Below are 21182 nucleotides of genomic sequence, written 5' to 3'. Positions count from 1 at the left end.
TGGAAGGGGGAACGAGCGCTCTGTTTAAAACCCTGATCACACGTACACGGCGCCGGAAGGCGAACCGGAAGTGACGACGACTCCTTGTTCCTCTCCCACCCTCGAGCGCAGCAGGCCTCAGTCAGCCGAGCCGTTAATTCTCTTGCGTAGGGACGTGAACGTGTGCCAGTGACGTCATCGCGGCCTGAGCCTGGAGTAGCCCCCTCTCGGGAGCGAGAGCCCGCGCGTCGCCGCCATTACCATGGGCGACAAGATGGACATGTCCCTGGACGACATCATCAAGATGAACCGGAGCCAGCGGGGCGGCGGCGGTGGCGGAGGCAGAGGAGGTCGGACCCGCGGTGGCGCTACGGGCCGAGGCGGAGCAACTGCGGGCCGCGGGGGAGCCGGGACAGGCCCGCTGCGAAACAGGGCGGCCCTGAGCCGTGGCAGGAACCGGCCCACGCCGTACAGCAGGGTAGGAGGAGGCGGACGGGGGAGGGGGAGACCCCTGGGCTCTCTGACCTATTTTGCTACTGCGGCCTGTTTCTCCTCCACCCTTCCTCTCTCTTTTTCTTTTGGAGGGAGGGGGGGTTGCTGGGGCCTGGTCTTTCTTTCCCTCCCTTTCAGAAGGAAAAGTCCAGTGCCTCTTCCCTCCTTTTACTTGATTTAGTTCACTTGACAAGCTCTTGGTTAATCATTTTCATTATTTCTCACATCATGTTGCAATTATCATGGATTTGAACTTGCAGAGCTATTGTTAGATAATATCTTTAAAATCAAGCGTGGTTACTGGAAGATTTGAGGGTGGCCAATTAAAAAAAAAAAAGGATTCCAGAGGTGATCTGTGAAATTATAGACCTGGCAGAATGGTGGAGACACTACTATAAAGAACAAAATTACATGGATATTAATGGGAAAAAGCCAACATTTAGGGAAATCTTGCCTTACCAATCTACTACATTTCTATGAAGGGGCGAATAAACATAGAATCCCGCTCAGAAGGAAGGGATCCCCAGAAGCTTAGCCGGTGGTGGGAGGCAGGGATAGTGCTGGGCAGACTTATACAGTCTGTGCCGGAGTTGGGAGGCAGGACTGGAGGTTGGGAGGCGGGGATAGTGCTGGGCACACTTGTACGGTCTGTGCCCTGAAAAAGACAGGTACAAATCAAGGTAAGGTATACACATATGAGTTTATCTTGTTGGGCAGACTGGGTGGACCATGCAGGTCTTTTTCTGCCATCATCTACTCTGTTACTATTATGCATATTTTCAAAGCACTTAGCCTTCCAAAGTTCCATAGAAACCTATGGAACTTTGGAAGGCTAAGTGCTTTGGAAATATGCCTCTATGTTAGGTCCACAGTAACCACTATTTCCTCTTTTCCCTGAGATCCCATGTGCCTGCCCCACACTTTATTAAATTCAGACACAGTCCTCGTCTCCATCACCTACACTGGGAGGCAATTCCATGCATTCCCCCCACATGTTTCCTTACATTATTCCTGAGCCTATAACCTCTTAACTTCATCCTATGCCCCCTCATTCCAGAGTTTTCCTTTAAAGAAGCTCACCTAAAAACTCTTAAGGGAGATTTACAGGATGTTGTGAACTACACCAGTGGCAGCGCAGTTACATTTGTCTAAATTTGATCTGTTGCTTTACTCACAATCAGGGTTCCAGGAAGGGATATAGTACAGAGACCATCTTGAGTACATTGGACACTCAATGGAGATACATGTTGAGTAGAGGTCAAAATGCAGTCTTCAGTTCGATCTCTAGTAGATCACTCTGTTTTTTTAGCATTCTTCGATAGTTTTGGTGTATCTGGGTCAGTAATGCAATCATTCAAGGGATTTTTGATGGCTAGGAGTTATACAGTTAAGATGCAGGGAGTTTTGTCAGACAGTGTTTGCGGCGTACCGCATGGCTCACCTCTTTCCCCCAATCTTATTTAATGTCCTGCTACAGCCATTAGGGAGATGTTTGGAGCAGTTGAAATTATTTTGTTACATATATGCTGATATCACTATATTTTTACTAGTTCCTAAAGCATATATGGATAATTTTATGAAATTCAGAAATACGTCAATAATAATGAAAATTGGGCAAATGAATTCTGATTGAAACTTAATCTGTAGGAGACAAAATTCCTTTGGCTGGGCTCTCAAAAAGAGATTGAGGGTAAAGAATATTTTTCTATCAATAAGATGCAATTTAAATTTGAATTTTCTTAGGAATTTGAAGTGGATAGTAAATTGACTATGATCAATGCAATTAGGTAGTAAAACATTCTGGTTATTAAGAAAATTAAGATTGATTCATAAAATCTTTAAACAATCTTTTAGACTTATAGTACAATCTTTATTGCTATCGAAATTAAATTATTGTAATGTGGGGTACACTAGTACTTTACTGAAGATGTTGCAAACAATGCAGAATTTAACTTACATAGTAACATAGTAGATGACGGCAGAAAAAGACCTACACGGTCCATCCAGTCTGTCCAACAAGATAAACTCACATGTGCTACTTTTTGTGTATACCTTACCTTGATTTGTACCTGTCCATTTCCGGGCACAGACCATATAAGTCTGCCCAGCACTATCCCTGCCTCCCAACCACCAGCCCCGCCTCCCACCACCAGTTCTGGCACAGACCGTATAAGTCTGCCCAGCACTATCCCCGCCTCCAAACCACCAGTCCCGCCTCCCACCACCGGCTCTGGCACAGACCGTATAAGTCTGCCCAGCACCATCTCCGTCTCCCGCCACCGGCTTTGCCACCCAATCTCGTCTAAGTTCTTTAGGATCCATTCCTTCTGAGCAGGATTCCTTTATGTTTATCCCACGCATGTTTGAATTCCGTTACCGTTTTTGTTTCCACCACCTCCCGCGGGAGGGCATTCCAAGCATCCACCACTCTCGCCGTGAAAAAATACTTCCTGACATTCTTCTTGAGTCTGCCCCCCTTCAATCTCATTTCATGTCCTCTTGTTCTACTGCCTTCGCATCTCCGGAAAAGGTTCGTTTGCAGATTAATACCTTTCAAATATTTGAACATCTGTATCATATCACCCCTGTTTCTCCTTTCCTCCAGAGTATACATGTTCAGGTCCGCAAGTCTCTCCTCATACGTCTTGTAACTCAAATCCCATACCATTCTCGTAGCTTTTCTTTGCACCGCTTCAATTCTTTTTACATCCTTAACAAGATACGGCCTCCAGAACTGAACACAATACTCCAGGTGGGGCCTCACCAACGACTTATACAGGGGCATCAACACCCTCTTTCTTCTGCTGGTCACACCTCTCTGTATACAGCCTAACAACCTTCTGGGCCACTGCCTTGTCACGCTGTTTCGTCGCCTTCAAATCCTCAGATACTATCACCCCAAGATCCTTCTCCCCATCCGTACCTATCAGATTCTCCCCGCCTAACACATACGTCTCCCGTGGATTTCTACTCCCTAAGTGCATCACTTTGCATTTTTTCGCATTGAATTTTAATCTTTATTGCTATCGAAATTAAATTATTGTAATGTGGGGTACACTAGTACTTTACTGAAGATGTTGCAAACAATGCAGAATTTTAACTATTCTAAATGGGGGATCTCCATAGTCTTATACAAGGGCACTCTCTTTCTGCTGGCCATCTCCATATACTCCCAAGCATCCTTCTGGCTTTGAAATGCGTCAATAATAATGACTTACTTTTTTGAACTTGCTTTTGGGATTGGAGGATAGTTTACTCCTGTGGTGGAAGAAGTTTTTAAGTCTGTATGATTTTATTTTATATTTAAATATAAGTGGTATGCGAGGTTTACAACACTGTAGTTTGGGGATGTGAGTTCTGTGTGATCTTTCCTATTTTATCAGTGACGTTCCTTTCTTTTTCATAGATTTCTTTTGTACATGTAAACCTCAATTTGCTTGCGAGGTAGGCGGTATATGAAATTAATAAATGGTTAATGACTGAGTAAGCTTAGTCGCTTGCTGAAGCTCCTTAGCATGGAGCGGACTGTTAAAATAGGTCAGTGCTTCTGGGGAAAATTTTGGAAGACCCAAATTTTATAAATACTCCATGAATTGGTGTGTAGAAAATACCACCCCTTTTCGATAGCTGACATTTTGTGGGATTATTTTCAAGATATCTTAATGCGGTAGTGAGAGAGCCCATCTCGGGACTTCATGACCACAACAGGCGATCACATCTGCCATACCTTAGTGACTCATATTAAAAATTTCCCAGGTGTGTTGTCAAACCAATGAAATGTATATTTTCGAAAGATCAGGGACCTCTGGGTTTGCATGTGCAAAAGGGGGTTTAAAGCCACTTGTGTCACCAAAAAGCATTCCTTATTGACCAGAGTAGGTGTATAGGTCCCTTTATCCTTTTGCAGAGCCCGTTCTAAGGTGATTATGCCCCTATTGATACATTTATTACGAGCACTTGTGAAAGCCAAAATATCTCCCCTTAAAATTGTTTTGGCAGTTTTGGAAATTGGAAGTGGCTTAGTGGTATGCTGACCATTAGTTTGACAAGAGTGAAATTCCTGGTCCTCATACAAATAAGAGGGGAAATGCCACAACTTCGCTTGTTGGTAAAAAGACTCCATCTTGAGATCCACCCAGACCATCGAGTGGTCCGATATTTCCTCAGGTCCAATCTCAGCAGCTGAAACATCAGCAAAGCTGGAGGTAGACAGTAGGATGTAATCTAAACGGGACATGGAGCCATGAGCTCAAGAGGAATGTGTATAGTCCCTCATTTTGGGGGTGGAGGAGACGCCAGGGATCAGCCAAGGCCAGAACCCTACTAAAGGAGTGCAAAGCACCCTTTTTATCACCAGGTTGCAGCGAAGCAGTGGTTGACCTATGAAGGGTCAGATCTATGGCTAAATGTATTTATTTGCACTGCCTCCACTGCATGCAAATCTATCTCACTAATAATTCATTGTGGATCTCCTGAAAACCCGACTGGCTGGGGTTCCTCCAGGACCGGGTTTGGGAACCACTGGATTAGGGCCATACACCACCAATAACTAAATTTTTACCCTGTAGCGACAATTTTAAAAATAAGTACTGGCCAGTATTAGATTTAGCTGAGACCTGTACAATATGCTGTAATGATTTTTAAATTAGGACAGCAATCCTCCTGTGCCTGCCCTCAGAAGATGTATAGTGGACCTCTCCCACCCACTGGCATTTAAGCATATCATGCTCTCCATCAGTAAGCTGTGTCTCTTGAAGACAGGCTATGTCAGCGTGAAGACGATTTAATGCAGTTAAAATCTTATCTTGTTTGATGGGTGACACGATATTACCCACATTCCAGGAAAGCAGTCTGCTTTAGGGTGCCCATAAAGGTAGAAATAAAAAGCTACACCAAGAAGGAGCCCAGCTTTCCCAGGGAACTAATAGGAACCCACAGCATACCTAAACAAACAAAATAGAACAACTTCTTTCAAGAGTTTGCCCCAACCAAGAAAGGAGGAGGAGAAACCCCCTCCCCCCCCCCAAGAAGAAAGGGAAAACACACATTCCGACCAACAGGCAGAACACATCAATCCAAACAAACCTTCCCTGCTCCCTCCCTACAAATCACTATTCCCACTCACACGCACAACAGCAATAGAAAGTTCCCGGACCTCCAAAGGAGGCCTAAAAACACAAGGAGCCACATTATGGTGCAGAGAGCTCCCCCCCCCACCCCACCCAATCTGCTGCACCTTAAGGGGTTAAGCACTCATGAAATTAGAAAGTCACAAAATAGATTAAATATAATATCATCATTACTCATAAGAGGTATAGAGATGCAAATTCCTCCCCCTACTAGAGGTAGAGCATAAAATGCAATAAAACAGCTTCAGTGGAGCAATAGTAAAGCAAATCATGGCGTAGCAGGAGGGTCCTGTGCCCCCAGAGTGATGACAGTCACTGGCTGCTTTAAGAGTGTCTGAGGTATGCCAGCAGCCCAAATGGAACACTTTTTTTTTTTTTTTTTAAATAACTGGGTATAAAAGCACAAAATGCTTATTTGGTTCCACCATACATTGTTCCATGAGAGCTGGGGAGTAATCCTGGAAAATAATGAATTGGATGTCTTCAAACTGTAGCCTTGTAGCTACGAAGCTGTGCCATTTTATAGGCATAATTGTGAACCTTGACTATTAAGCCCTGGGCTGAATCTGCCCCTCCCGCTGTCTCCCAAGCCTTTGAACCCTTTCCAGACGGAGTGGGCCAGTGCCATCAGGTAAGGGCAGCTCCTTAGCCAACCAGTCTTTCAGGACTGCAATTAGGTGAGCATCAGATACCGTTTCAGGGAGTCCAATGAAGCGTAAATTCATCCCTGTGGGAGTGGTTTTCCAGGTCTTCAAGCTTCACCGCCTGCGTCTGTATCTGTTCCTGAATTGACTCCATCTCCCCTGCCATCATTGTTTGAGAGTCCTCTGTAGTGGATACTCGTGTCACCAACTCTCCCGTTCTCCAGGAGGTTTTTGCCAGAAGAGCCTCTAAATTAGTCATTTGCCCCAAAAGCTGAGCCAGTTGAGGGCTTGGACCACCGCAACAGTAAGAGCCGTAAGCGGTAGAACCCGCTCTCCACTGTCCTCTGCCGTTTTGTCTTCAGGGAGCTTATCCTTAGTGAGTTATATATTTGTCCATAGACTGAGGGAAGACAGCCAAAATGAAACAATCCGAGGGAATCTCCAAAAGATTGGTGAGTAGAAAAGATGTAGGCCAAGGGGCTCAGGAGCAGAAGAAAACAAGTCTTCCTGCTCCTACTGCAACATGTGACCTATTTTATTTAATTTATATCCTGCCTACAAACTGAGCGAGTTCCAATCTTAAAACATGTACAAGAAATATACATACAAACCAAACCAACAAATGTTGCTATCGCATATTGCACACAAAAGAAAAACTTTTCACCTTCAAACACTTCCTCCCCCCCCCCCCCCCCCCCCGATATAATTACTTCAAACTGCCAAAAATGCCTTGGTGAATAAGTGTGTTCTTATAATTTAATTGCCTCACCATGCCGTGTAAACATAACCTGGCAGTTCAACGCATGGCCAGTTATGGAAAAGTCTATTGCCTTTGTCTCAGCCTAGTTCATTAATGTGGATTTCTCATCCCCAATTCACACCTCCAACTGCACCATGGACAATACAGCGATGCCGTAGTCAGATCTTTGTCCACATTTTCCATTTGTGCAGGAGATCCGTAGACAGAACCTGTCCTTCCCCAGGCCCCTGCATTTCAGTCGCTTTAATATTGTCTTTCAAAGAGTGCTATTTCTCCACCTTTTCAACCATCACTATCCTTCCTGAAGAGATTAAAGCCCAGTATGGCTGGGTCCCATTCTTGGGAGTCATTGAACCATGTCTCTTTGATAGCAACAATATCTAAGTCTGCCTCTAACATTGGGGCTTGCAGACTGCGAGCATTTGTGCTCCTTTGTGCTTCTTGCTTTCTAGCTATATTTTATTTATTTTCATTTTTTGTATAGCTCTTTGCCTCGTCTCCTCTTCTGCTTTGTTACTATTAAGTGAGTTGCTGCGATGGTTTATTTTTTTGCTTAGTTGCCACACTTGCTGGGTTTGCTTTTAAAGTGTAAAGTGCCAATAAACACAGTGTTAGACACAATCATGCCATGCAAAATATTGGGGTTTCGTTTTGCTGATCTCTTGATTTTCCTGCTAAAGTCAGAATGCGTGGTAGAACTGGGAGATGTAAAGAGAGTGTACTTGGCACTGTACTTCAAGAATTGCTGAAGTAAAGATGGTCTTTTGGAAATGGAGGATTCCTAGTTTTTTTTTCCTAAGAAAAGGGTTGACAGACATACTGAGAGAATTTGAAATCTTCTTGTGTAATGCTTTTGGCAGTGGGCTTAACTGTTCACCACTAATTCTTTTCATTTGATAATACAGTAGATATGGGAACATGCATAATGACGCCAGCTTTTGAACCGCACTTCTCCCACTTATGCTCCTTGTGACCTCAAGCAGCTCACTTTCCTCCATTGCCTCAAATGCAAGTTTAGGGCTAGGCTTACTGATGCATATTCATGCAATTTAACAGGAACCTCGATACTGTTTGGGCATTGTTGTTTTTTTTTTTTTTTTTGTTACATTTGTACACCGCGCTTTCCCACTCATGGCAGGCTCAATGCGGCTTACATGGGGCAATGGAGGGTTAAGTGACTTGCCCAGAGTCACAAGGAGCTGCCTGTGCCTGAAGTGGGAATCGAACTCGGTTCCCCAGGACCAAAGTCCACCACTCTAACCACTAGGCCACTCCTCCACTCATTTACTAATTTAAGTATAGAAGTTATTTAATGCACATTGGATCAAAGCCCTCTTTGGCGGGGAGCTATGTATTATACCTTGAGCTAGCCTTTGGAAAGATGAATGAATAAATCTAAAACAATTCAGTCCAAGGCCGGCAGAGTTCCAGGGCTGATGCAGCTGTGGCCTTTGTGGTTTGGGGGTGTAATGACATGCAGGAAGGGAAGACCAATACAACATTCTTTTGTTCCCACAGCCAAAACAACTTCCTGACAAGTGGCAGCATGATCTGTTCGAAAGTGGATTTGGGGCTGGAGCTGGTGTGGAGACTGGTGGAAAACTCCTGGTTTCTAACCTTGATTTTGGCGTATCAGATGCAGATATTCAGGTAAGGAACTCCATGTATCTAGAATCAGAGCTAATTAATACAGAAACTGGATTCTTCTCCCATCTGCCATAGAGCAGTAATTGGTGATTACGGCTCTGAAGTAGCATGACCCGCCTAAAGATGCACCTGACTTTCTTTTTTGCATTCTGACAATTTGGATGCTTGTGAAATGTCACAAATGTTTGATAGGCCAAAGCTAGTAGTAAAACCGTAATTCTGATTTACCTTCAAAGTTGGACCTTGTCCTAGATTCTGGTTTTATAACAGGGCTTTTCTTAGCGTGAGCTTACACTGTTCTGAGCCAGCTGATGTTATCCCTTCCCACCAGCAGTTAGAGGTAGAGAAAACTGAATTCTACCAGTGATATCACTGGCTGTAATGTGTGGGGCTTTCTGGCAGTTCTACAAATTGAAGAGTAGCAAATCTGAACCAGATGGTATTCATCCTAGAGTATTGATAGAACTGAAAAATGAACTTGCGGAACTATTGTAAGTAATATGTAATTTATCCTTAAAATCAAGCGTGGTACCGAAAGATTGGAGGGTGGCCAATGTAACGCCGATTTTTAAAAAGGTTCCAGAGGAGATCCGGGAAATTATAGACTGGTGAGTCTGACGTCTGTGCGGGGCAAAATGGTAGAGACAATTATAAAGAACAAAATTACAGAGCATATTCAAAAGCATAGATTAATGAGACTAAGCCAACATGGATTTACTGAAGGGATATCTTGCCTCACCAATTAATTAAATCGTTGGAGGATTGTGAAAAATTACAAGAGGACCATACGAGACTGGGAGACTGGACGTCTAAATGGCAGATGACGTTTAATGTGAGCAAGTGCAAAGTGATGCATGTGGGAAAGAGGAACCCGAATTATAGATACATCATGCAAGGAAAGGAATGGAAAACAAAAATGAGGACGTTATAATGCCCTTGCATCGCTCCATGGTGCGACCACTCCTCAAATATTGTGTTGAATTTTGGTTGCCGCATCTCAAAAAAGATATAGTGGAATTAGAAAAGGTGTAGAGAAGGATGACGAAAATGATAAAGGGGGTGGGACAACTTCCCTATGAGGAAAAGCTAAAGCGGCTAGGGCTCTTCAGCTTGGAAAGATGGCTGAGGGGAGATATGATAGAGGTCTATAAAATAATCAGTGGAGTGGAACGGGTAGACGTAAATCGTCTCTTAACACTTTCCAAAAATACTAGGACTAGGGGGCATGCGACGAAGCTACAAAGTAGTAAATTTAAAACTAATCGGAGAAAATGTTTCTTCACGCAATGTGTAATTAAACTCTGGAATTTGTTGCCAGAGAATGTGGTAAAGGTGGTTAGCTTATCTGGGTTTTAAAAAGGTTTGGGCGGCTTCCTAAAGGTGAAGTCAATAGACCATTATTAAATTGGACTTGGGAAAATGGGATAAGCAGCATAAAATGCTTTGTACTTTTTTGGGATCTTGCCAGGTATTTGTGACCTGAATTGGTCACTGTTGGAAACAGGATGCTGGGTTTGATGGACCTTTGGTCTGTCCTAATATGTTGAAAAGTATAGGCCCTTTGCTAAGGTGGATGCCCTGGTCATAGCGGTCATTAAGGAACTGCTCTGTTGGTCCAGGGAGGTGTGGCTCTGAAGAAGCTTCGTCAGAAGAAGGTGAAGCAGCAGCTTTGCCTGACCTTTTCTCTGGGAATGTGAGGCTGTCATTTGTGGCGGTTATGTGGCAAGGGCCATGCTGTGGTGATTGTAGCAGCTCCCAGAGTCCCTGGAGGTAGGTCACTTGGCCTGGCTAAGGTGCCAAGCATGTTTTCCAAGGTGGTGGTGGTGGCATCGCATCTTTGGTGCCAAGGTTTCGGGTTCACCTGTACTTGGATGACTTTCTGATTCAGGTGGACTAATTACATTCTGTTCTTGTATTCTGCTAATACCCCCAATGAGTTCAAAGCGGATCAAAAACTAGATAAAACACCTAGGACCATATAAAAAATTTAAAAACTTCTGCAAATAAAATCCAGATTACATCAGTTTAGAAGTGACATTCACAAAACAGGAGTACTTTTTATCGTTTTCAATATAGCATACAATTATATTGTGTTCTTAAATTCTCTGATAGTACATTCCAAGCTTTAGCTGTCTGATGATAACATAACATAGTAGATGACGGCAGAAAAAGACCTGCACGGTCCATCTAGTCTGCCCAACAATTTAAACTCATATGTGCTACTTTGTGTATACCTGACCTTGATTTGTTTCTGCCATTTTCAGGGCACAGACCGTAGAAGTCTGCCCAGAACAAGGCCCACCTCCCAACCACCAGCCCCGCCAACATAGTTGGTTCAAAGATTGTAAAGATTGTTTGTGGAAGACGCATGAAAAATCAAGTAAATGAAACATATAGCCAGGAGCTACTCCTTGTCATCAACGGAGGCCGGTTTCACCACCGATCAGCTCATCTTCCTCCTGGAGTCCTTGGGCTTGGGTCATGAATCGACCCAAGGGTCATCTCTTTCTGTTTCAGGTTCTGGAATACCTGGGAGTTCTCTTTGTCATGAGTTTGGGAAATGGTCTTTTCATAGAGGAGCAGGCAGAGAAGCTGTGGGTGCAGAAACATTGGTTGTGCGAGCTTCCACGGCCCACTGTTTGGGACTACTTGCAGTTCCTGGGCTCTGTGGCAGCTACTCTAGAGGTAAAGTGCCTTGGGTGAGGTCTCGTATGTGTCCTCTGCAGGAGCCATGGCTGGGAAACTCACTGTCTGGGGTGAGTAGCACAGGGCATCTGGTCTAGTCAAGAGGTGTACTAGTCCATCAGCCGCTTGGAGACCCAGGTGGTTCGGTTGGTTCTGCTGGAGTTTCAACTGGTTCTGGAAGGCAAAGCGGTCAGAGTGATGTTGGGCAATGCAACAACAGTGGTGTACATCAACAGCCGGTGGCCCTAGAGGTGTCAAACCTCTGTCGCTGGGCGGAATTGCAGTAGGTTCTTTCTGCGGTCCATATTGTGGGCAAGGACAATGTGCAAATGGACTTTGTCATTTGTTTTCTGCTGGAGCTGGGGCTCATAGTGGATTGCTGTGGGCCCCCTCAGGTTGATCTGTTTGGTTTATGAGCCATTGTGAAGGCAGAGCTCTTCAGTTGATGGAGGGACCCAGTATCTGAGGGGATAGATGCCCTGGTTCAGCATTGGCCGATGGAGGAGCTGCTCAGTGTTCTCTCGGTGGCCTCTGGTGTGCTGAGCTGCGCAGGATTGCATGTCATCCTCATTTGGTATTGCTAGTGGTGCTGGTTTGGCCCTGCAGACCTTGTTACACAGATCTCTGGTGCCTGATGGTAGGCGACCCTCTTCCTTTTCCCAGGGATTGAGGGGCTCATCTGGCAGGGACCACTAGACAAGGCGACATTTGGAGATGCATGGGTTTTCCCCCGTAGTGATTTCTATTCTGCTGCAGTCTAGGAAGTTCTCATCGTCCCTTCCTTAGGGTCTGGTGGGTTTTTGAATCCTGGTGTGGGGACGGTCCCTATCCTCTTGAAGTGCTTAGGTTCCTGATATCTTTGTGTTTCTGGAGCAGGGACTCACCATTGAGCTCCATGATTGTCCAAGTGACTGCGCTTTTCAGCTTTCAGGGAAAGATGAGGGGCACCTCTCTGACCCTGCACAGGGAAGTAGCTTGATTCTGTAAGGGGTGGCTCACTTGGGCCCTCCATTTTGTCCATCCTTTCCTTTGTGGGACTTCAATTTGTTTCTCAGGGTGTTTTCAGGGGCTCTGTTTCCATCAAGGACCTCACACTCAACATGGTATTTCTAGTGGTAATCTCGCCTCTGGTCAGGTGGTCTCGGAACTTCAGACCCTACTGTGCCAGGATCCTATTTGTCCTTTGCAGATGATTTGGTGTCCTTGTGTATGGTCCCATCCTCTCTGCCGAAGGTGGTGTCTCCATTCTATGTGAATCAAGAGGTGTGTTTGTCTGCCATTGTGGCGGGGGGGGGGGGGGGGTGTTGTCTCCTGTGGTGGACCAGAGGCTCCACAAACTGGATGTCCGGAGGGCACTTCTCCGGTACCTGAAAGAGACAAATGAATTTCGTGTCTCTGGTTACCTCTTTTTGTGCTCTTTCATGGTCCTCTGAAAGGTCAGACAGCGTCTTTGGCTTCATTATGAGGAGAATTGAGGCAGCTATTGAGTCTACCAACATTGATTTGGGATGTCTGGTGCCTCAGGGACTGACGCCCACTTGACCAGGGCTGTTGTGGCATCCTGGGCGGAGGCCTGGACCAGGGTCTTTTCGGACTTTGGCAAAGGGGTCATTTAGGGGGCCTTGCCTTCCCCTGCCCATTAGGTTTGCTTCGGTACATCCTGCTGGTTCAGAACAGCGTAAGCTGATGCTAAGAAAGGAGAAATTATGTCTTACCTGATAAGTTTCTTTTCTTAGCATCAATGTTATGAAAACCCACCCTTGGAAGTCCTCAGCTTGGGGTTCTGGGTATGTTTTCTGTCTTATTAGAAGTAAATGAAAAAGAAAAGGATTGTATTTGATTGGCATCCGTACAGGGTTCTCGTGAGATAGCTATTCCTTGGTATATGCAGTGTAATTAGTGCCACTCCAGTGTTTTACTTGCTTACCGTTTCAGCTGCAGTGGTTGATGGGGCTGGGTGTGTTACAAAAAGGGACCTTTTGTTGCTTGGGTAGATGCACCATAGATTGTGGCTAGTGATGTCACTGGTTGAATTCAGTTTTCTCTACCTCCATCTGCTGGTGGGAAAGGATAACACCTACTGGTTCAGAACAGTGATGCTGTCTAAAGAAAAGAAACTTATCAGGTAAGACATAATTTTCTTCTTCGAGTCTGCTCCTAGTTGTATGCAGATGCCAGTGCAAACATTTAAACGTGCTCTGATGCAGCTGGTAATGTGTTGGTATATTCTAATGATTTGTGCCTTTTCTGTATAGTAAATGCATACCTCATGACCACACCCCTGGGAACACGTGTATGTGTAATCATGTTGCCACGTGCACTTATACATTAACTAGTAATGAAGGCCCGTTTCTGGCAGGAATGAAACTGGCGCTAGCAAGGTCCTCCGATGGCCGGTATAGGCCCCGCCCATCCCGCGGACGTGCACGGCGCCCCCCCCCCTCCCAAACCGGCAACCCCCCCTCTACTACCCTCCCCTCCTCTTACCGGGGTCCCAGGCACAGCAGCAGAACTGAAGGGCAAGGTAGTTCGGAGATTCTGCTGCCTTCCGTTGTGTTCACTATGAGCTGTGTGCCCTGACTGTCTGGTCCCGCCCTCATTTCCTGTTGGGCGGGACCAGAGAGTCAGGGCACAGAGCTCATAGCGAAGACAACGGAAGGCAGCAGAATTTGCGAGCTACCTTGCCCCTCAGTTCTTGCGCCGGGACCCTGGTAAGAGGAAGGGAGGGTAGCAGAGGGGGGCTAGCGATTGTGGAGGGGGGACGACCATGCACGTAGGGGGATGGGCGGGGCCTGTGTCGGGGAGGGGAGTGCCGTTGCGCGGGTGGAGGGATGGCTGAGAGACAGATGGGAGTGGTTTGTCGTTTTTGGAGGGGGGGTGACGTGCAGGGGCATCTGTGAGAGTAAGACGGGGGGGTTGGATTTTGGAGGGGGGGTGACGCGTAGGTACTGTATGGGAATGACGGCTGCGTTGGGGAGTAGAAAGAGCTTGTGTTCATTATGACCCGCCCTCGACGTCATAACGTTGTGACGTGAGGGTGGGGCACAGATAGTTGGTTACTAAAAGTGGTTACAGAGCTTTGAACTTACGAACCCTGAAGCTGCAAAGTGAGCCTTAGAACGTTGAGGTTGCTTTTTATGTGCAGATGGGGCGGGTCTGTGAGTGAGGGTGATAGCCTAGCCTACAAACAGTACAGGAGTTCAGTGCTTCACTTCAGGGAGTGAGGTTTAGAACGTTTGAGGGGGGATTTGAGCTTCAGAATGTTTGAGGGGGGGATTTTATTTATATAGATGACTGGCCAGTTTTACAAAAGGCCTTTGCTTACAATTGTATTGGATATGTTTTAAAAGCCCACTGCCAGTGGTACATATGGGATATGACTTTGATAGGATTGCCAGAATGCAGGGTTTTCTTCTCCCTGAAATGTGAGTCTGTGCTGTTTCTGATTGAATAGTTTTCTGTTTGAAACTGCTCTTGCCATAACTGTGTGCTGTGAAATAGTGCTACTGTTTGGAGAGAGCTGCTTAGGAAGTTCTTCATTATAACCATCTGCAAATTGGCGATTCACAAATTAGCACAAGCACCTGAAGCCTGTCCACTTTCCTCATAATGTTTCTAGAATGTATTCTGTTCCAAGATTTTCACGTCTCAGGATATTGAAGATGGAAAGGATGTACTGACAGAGGGACGACTTCCTCATGAGGAAAGGCTAAAGCAGCTACGGTTCTTCAGCTTGGAGAAGAGACAGCTGAAGGGAGATATGATAGAGGTCTACAAAATGCTAAATAGTAGATGTGAATCACTTGTTTATTCTTTCCAAAATTACTAGGACTAGGGGACACACAATGAAGTTATTAAGCAGTAAATTAAAACAAACTGGAGAAAATATTTCTTCTTTCAAGGTGTAATTAAACTCCGGAATTCATTGCCAGATAATGTAGTAAAAGTACTTAGCTTAGGGTTTAAAAAAGGTTTGCATAATTTCCTAAAAGAAAATTCCATAAGCCATTATTAAGATGGATTTGGGAACATCCACTGTTTATTTCTAGTCTAGCAGCATAAAGTCTGTTTTACTGTTCTAGGATCTTGCCAGGTACCTGAGACCTGGATTGGCCACTGTTGGAAACAGGATACTAGGCTTGATGGACCTTCGGTCTGTCCCAGTGTAGCAACGTTTATGTTCTAAATCCAAAACAAAAAGCACCAGGAGCATTCAAGACCGGAACATGTCCTTTAATAGAAGGAGAAATGATGTTGTACATCAGTGATCCAACATGGGCCGTGTTTCAACACATAGTGCCTGCATCCGGGATCATTAAAAAATTTTTTTTGTTATTACATTTGTACCCCGCACTTTTCCCACTCGTGGCAGGCTCAATGCGGCTTACATGGGGCAATGGAGGGTTAAGTGACTTGCCCAGAGTCACAAGGAGCTGCCTGTGCCTGCAGTGGGAATCGAACCCAGTTCCCCAGTACCAAAGTCCACCACTCTAACCACTAGGCCACTCCTCCTCATGAGACAATACCTTCAAAAATGAGGAAAAGCTAGCCCACCACCGGGGTTACAAATAGTTTACCTTCAAAGTAGTCAAAACTCTAGCATTCCAGTGTCTGTAAAACAAACAGAATGATCTTTTTGTTTTACAGACACCAGAATGCCAGTTTTGACTGCATTTGATTAAATTGTGGGTGCAATCCAGAATGATTGGGTTTGCGGGAGCAATTGTGGTCATGCTATATAGAATCCGGGGAAGGTGCCTTTAGTCCATTATCAATTGAAAGGATCAATCTAATTTTACAGTCTGGCAGAGGGAAAGGATTTGGCTTTAGTTCATGCCTTTCTGAGTAGTAGCTTAAGGCAGTTACATAAGAACATAAGAATACCCATACTGGCCAGACCAGTGATTCATGTAGCCCAGTATCCTGTTTCCAACGGTAGCCAATCCAGATCAGTACCTGGCAGAAACCCAAATAGTGTCAACATTTCATGGTACCAATCCCAGAGCAAGCACTGGCTTCCCCATGTCTATATGGATAGCAGACTATGGACTTTTCTTCCATGAACTTAACCAGACCTTTTTTTTAAAACCCAGAGAAGCTAACCGCAGTGAATTCCAGAGCTTAACTATTCGTTGAGTGAAAACATATTTCCTCTTACTTTCTTTTTTAGTATTACCATGTAACTTCATTGAGTGTCCCCTAGTCTTTGTACTTTTTGAAAAAGTGAAAAATTGATTCACTTCTACCTTTGCTACACCTCTCAGGGTTTTATAGCAATCAATCATATCCCCTTCTCAGCTGTTTCTTTTCCAAGCTGAAGAGCCCTAACCTCATAGTAACATACTAAATGACGGCAGGTAAAGACCTGTACGGTCCATCCAGTCTGCCGAACAAGATAAACTCATTTTACGTGGTATGCGATACTTTATATGTATACCTCAGTTTGATTTGTCCTTGCCATTCTCAGGACACAGACTGTAGAAGTCTGCCCAGCACTGTTCTTGTACTAAAAGTTCTGAAGCTAACGTCGAAGCCAACTGCGGTCCTTCTCCAGGATTTTCTTCCATGAACGCTGAAGAGAAGTAATTGTTTAACACATTCTCTTTATCCTTTTAGCCTTTCCTCATATGAGAGGAGTTCCATCCACTTTATCATTTTGGCCTCTGCTTTCTAATTCCGCTATATCTCTTTTGATATATGGCAACCAGAACTGAATGCAGTCCTCGAGGTGAGATCGCACCAAAGAGCAATACAGAGACATTATAGTATTCTTGGTCTTATTTACCATCTCTTTCCTAATAATTCCTAGGATCCTGTTTTCTGCCCAATGTGTGGATGTGGCCAAAAAAAGCAGATTTTAGCGTATTGTCTTTAAAGGCACCTAGATCTTTTTCTTGAGCACTGACCCGTAAGGTGGACCCTAGCATCAGGTATCTACGATTTGGATTGTTCCCAATGTGAATCACTTTACATTTGTCCACATTAAATTTCATCTGCCATTTGGATACCCAGTCGTCCAATTTCTTTAGTCTTCCTGCAATATTTCACAGTCCAGACGTGTTTTAACAACCTTGAATAGTTTTGTATCATCTGCAAATTTGATCACCTCACTCGTCGTCAGATTTCCATATCATATATGTTAAATAGCACCAGTCCCAGTACAGATCTGTGTGGCACTCCAATGTTTACCCTCCTCCATTGAGAGAAATTACTATTTAACCCTACCCTCTGTTTTCTGTCCAATAACCAATTCCTATTGCACACCAGAACCTTGCCTTGTATCCCATGACTCTTCTTAAGAGTCCCTTATGAGAAACTTTATCATAAGCTTTCTGAAAATCTAGATAAACTACATCAACAGGCATTCATTCCTTTAAAGAAAACAAGTAAATTGGTGAGCAAGACTTCCCTCGGCTGAACCCATGCCGACTGTCCCATTAAACCATGTTTGTCTATGTGTTCTGTAATTTTATTCTTTATAACAGTTTCCATTATTTTGCCCAGCACCGACGTCAGGCTTACAGGTCACTAGATCACTTTTTGAAGGATGTTGTGGCTCTAGGGCTCTTTCACTTCACTTTTTAACCATGCTGGCTGTCATTTGCTCTTCTTTCCACCTTTGTAAATACGTGGAATATATCTGGTCTGGACTTCCGAGATGGTAGTTTTAAACAACATGCATTTCTGATTTAATGTCCTAACCTTTGCAGCTGATCTTTTTAGCTTCTGTGTGTAACCATTTTATCATAGCCCTTCTGCTACAGTAGATTTCCTTTGTGGCTTCACTCCAGATAGGAGCTCAAACTTGATCATGTTAGTGATCACTGTTTCCCAGCGGATCTTGTAATATTCCCCATATTCCACTAAGGACTAGATATAAAATGGCTCCCCTTCTTGTCGGTTTCTAGACCAGTTGCTTCAAGAAGTAGTCATTTATTACATCTAGTAATATCTCCCTTACATTCAGGTACAGCAAGCATTTTTTATCCTGAGGGGACTTATAATCTGTGTGTGTGGGGGGGGGGGTTCTTTTCTTTTCTTTGCTTGAGACAGCAGAGAATGAAGTATCCTGCCCAAAATCTTAAGGAGAGTCCTGGCTTCCCTAGTTTCAGTTGGTTACTATTAACATTAGGTTGTTCCTTTCTTCCATTTTGAATACTTTTCATTACCTTAACCTCCATTGTTAGAATTCGATGAGTGTTTCTATTGACATAACTGGGTTGGTCGTTGCAGTTCAGCAGAATTTGACATTTTATTTACTTGTATTCTGCCTATCTTGAAGTTCTGGGTAGATTCCAACAAAAATTGGCAACTAAACATCACAGATGTATCACGATGCAGAAACTATAAAACACATATCAGGTAAATATTTTAATATTGTATAATCCATAAAAGATAGTTGTGTAAATTATGCATATTATCATGATGGGAACGCTTGGAAAAACAGGATGGAATTAAGATCCTTTTGGAAATGTATTAAATTCTGCTCAAGTTGAATGTGTGTCGCCATTGAGTTTGATAACCTGAAAGCACTTATGGACAAAGCGTGACATAGTAGGTTTATGAGCCACTTGCAAGAAGGCACAACCTAGCAGACAGGTCCTGAGAACCTCAAGGAGTCTTTTGAAGGGTTGTATAATGTGTAGGGCTCTGTGGGCTGATTATATGTGCGGCATTAGTAGTTAATGTACCCGCAAGGTGATAGGTTGTTCTGTCTCTCGTTCAGGAGCTTTTTGCAGAGTTTGGGACCCTGAAGAAAGCAGCAGTGCATTACGACAGGTCCGGGCGAAGCCTAGGAACAGCAGATGTTCACTTTGAGAGGAAAGCAGATGCCCTAAAAGCTATGAAACAATATAATGGTGTTCCCCTGGATGGTGAGTTTCACACAAGTATCTTTGGTTATTTGTTTTCTGGGACTGGTTCTGCAGCCAGTGGTGGCTTTCTTATTTTGCATAGTGTGGGCTCATATATACAATCCTGATTTCCTTAGCTTTCATACCAGACTAGTCCAGTACCAGTGGGAATAGGCATGTTCATCAGCCATGACATGGAGATAGAGAAGCACAGTAGTTCTGAGTGATTGAGCCCATAAATGCATTGTGCAGCGGTACAAAGGTTTCTTTGTCTCCAGTGGATGTTGATGGTTTAATGTACAGTCTCTGGCATTCTCAAAAGCCATTGTTTTTGCACCTGTTCCAATTAAACTGGTTAACTTGCGCTTGGAATCTACTTGGTTTTGAGTGATGGTCCTAATTTAAAACCTTACATTATTGACATAAGCATTGCCACACTGGGACAGACCAAAGGTCCATCAAGCCCAGCACCCTGTTTCCAACAGTGGCCAATCCAGGTCACAGATACGTGGCAAGATCCCGAAAAAGTTCAACTCTTCATTTGTAGTCAGTTATTGTAATTAGGATAACAAGCAAGGAGTGCTGTTACAGAGTTTTAAATACATTTCATAACCATCTAAGAAGGAAACACTAAATAAATCACACAATATATCATCTACTATAATAAAAAGCACCTCCAGTGTTCTGAAGCTGACTCCGTGGCAGTGAAGGGTTTGTAGGGTTCGTGCTGGCTGTCACCATCTCTCTCTGTCCCGCCCTCGCGTCAAAACGTGATGACGTTGAGGGCGGAACAGTGAGAGGGAAGGGCACGTCACACACATGAGGGTGTTGTCGTCCCTCCCTCCCTTCCAGTTCCAGGCCCCCTCCCTCCGATTTTTAAAAGTCATCTTCACTTACCAAGTCAGGGTTACGGCGGCTGGCAGCAGCGGTAAAACGCGTGCAGGCTCAGCCCTTCTCTCTCTCTCAGCTGTGGTCTCGCCCTCATTTCCTGTGTCCGCAAGGGTGGAGCCACAGCTGAGAAAGAGAGAGAAGGGCCCAGCCTGCATGCAAATAGCAACAACAAACGTACTCTGAAATGTCTATATGCAAATGCTGGGAGTCTAAGAAATAAGATGGGAGAGTTGGAATATATTGCACTAAATGAAAAGTTGGATATAATAGGCATTACTGAGACCTGGTGGAAGGAGGATAACCAGTGGGACACTGTCATACTAGGGTACAAAGTATATCGTAGTGATAGGGTGGACCAGACTGATGGAGGGGTAGCATTATATATTAACGAGAGCCTTGACTCAGATTACAAATTCAGCAGGACACAAATCACACCTTTGAATCATTGTGGGTTGAAATTCCATGTATAAAAGGGAAAAGGACGGAGATAGGAGTGTACTACCGTCCGCCTCGCCAGGATGAGCAAGTAGACACAGAAATGATGAAAGAAATCAGAGATGCAAACAAAATGGGCAATTTGATAATAATGGGTGACTTCAATTATCCAAATATAGACTGGGTAAATGTAACATCGGGACACGCTACAAAGGTACAATTCCTTGATGAAATCAAGGACAGCTTTATGGAGCAGCTGGTGCAGGAGCCGACGAGAGAAGGAAAAATTCTAGACTTGATCCTTAGTGGAGCACATGATCTGGTGAGGGACGTTATAGTACTGGGGCCACTTGATAACAGTGATCATAATATGATCAGTTTTGATATCAACCTTGAAGTAACTACACACAGGAAGTCAAATACGTTAGTGTTTAACCTTAAAAAAGGAGACTATGATAAAATGGGAGAGGGTAAAAACTGTACAAAAGGCATGGACACTGTTCAAAAAATACCATCCTGGAGGCCCAGGCCAAACATTCCGCGAATTAGAAAAGAAAGACGGAAGTCCAAAAGACAGCCGGCGTGGTTGAAAAGTGAGGTGAAAGAAACTATTAGGGCTAAAAGAAACTCCTTCAGAAAATGGAAGAAGGAACCGTCTGAAAATAGC

At 44.3% G+C, this 21182-nt stretch overlaps 1 protein-coding gene across 2 annotated transcripts in view; it reads left to right on the top strand.

The window, feature by feature from the left end:
* The first annotated feature begins 149 nt into the window (after positions 1-149).
* Positions 150-21182, top strand: part of ALYREF (Aly/REF export factor) — a 31413-nt gene continuing 10380 nt past the window's right edge. For both annotated transcript variants that reach the window (XM_030205165.1, XM_030205164.1), the window contains exons 1-3: positions 150-457; positions 8523-8654; positions 19063-19210. In XM_030205165.1, coding sequence (XP_030061025.1) covers positions 242-457; positions 8523-8654; positions 19063-19210 — 496 coding nt within the window. In that variant the 5' untranslated portion in view covers positions 150-241. The remainder of the gene's footprint in view (positions 458-8522; positions 8655-19062; positions 19211-21182) is intronic.

Source organism: Microcaecilia unicolor, chromosome 6 (genome assembly GCF_901765095.1).
Source record: "Microcaecilia unicolor chromosome 6, aMicUni1.1, whole genome shotgun sequence".
Lineage (NCBI taxonomy): Eukaryota > Metazoa > Chordata > Amphibia > Gymnophiona > Siphonopidae > Microcaecilia > Microcaecilia unicolor.
The sequence above is the reverse complement of the archived record's forward strand: the minus strand, read 5'-3'. Positions and strand labels throughout refer to the sequence as shown.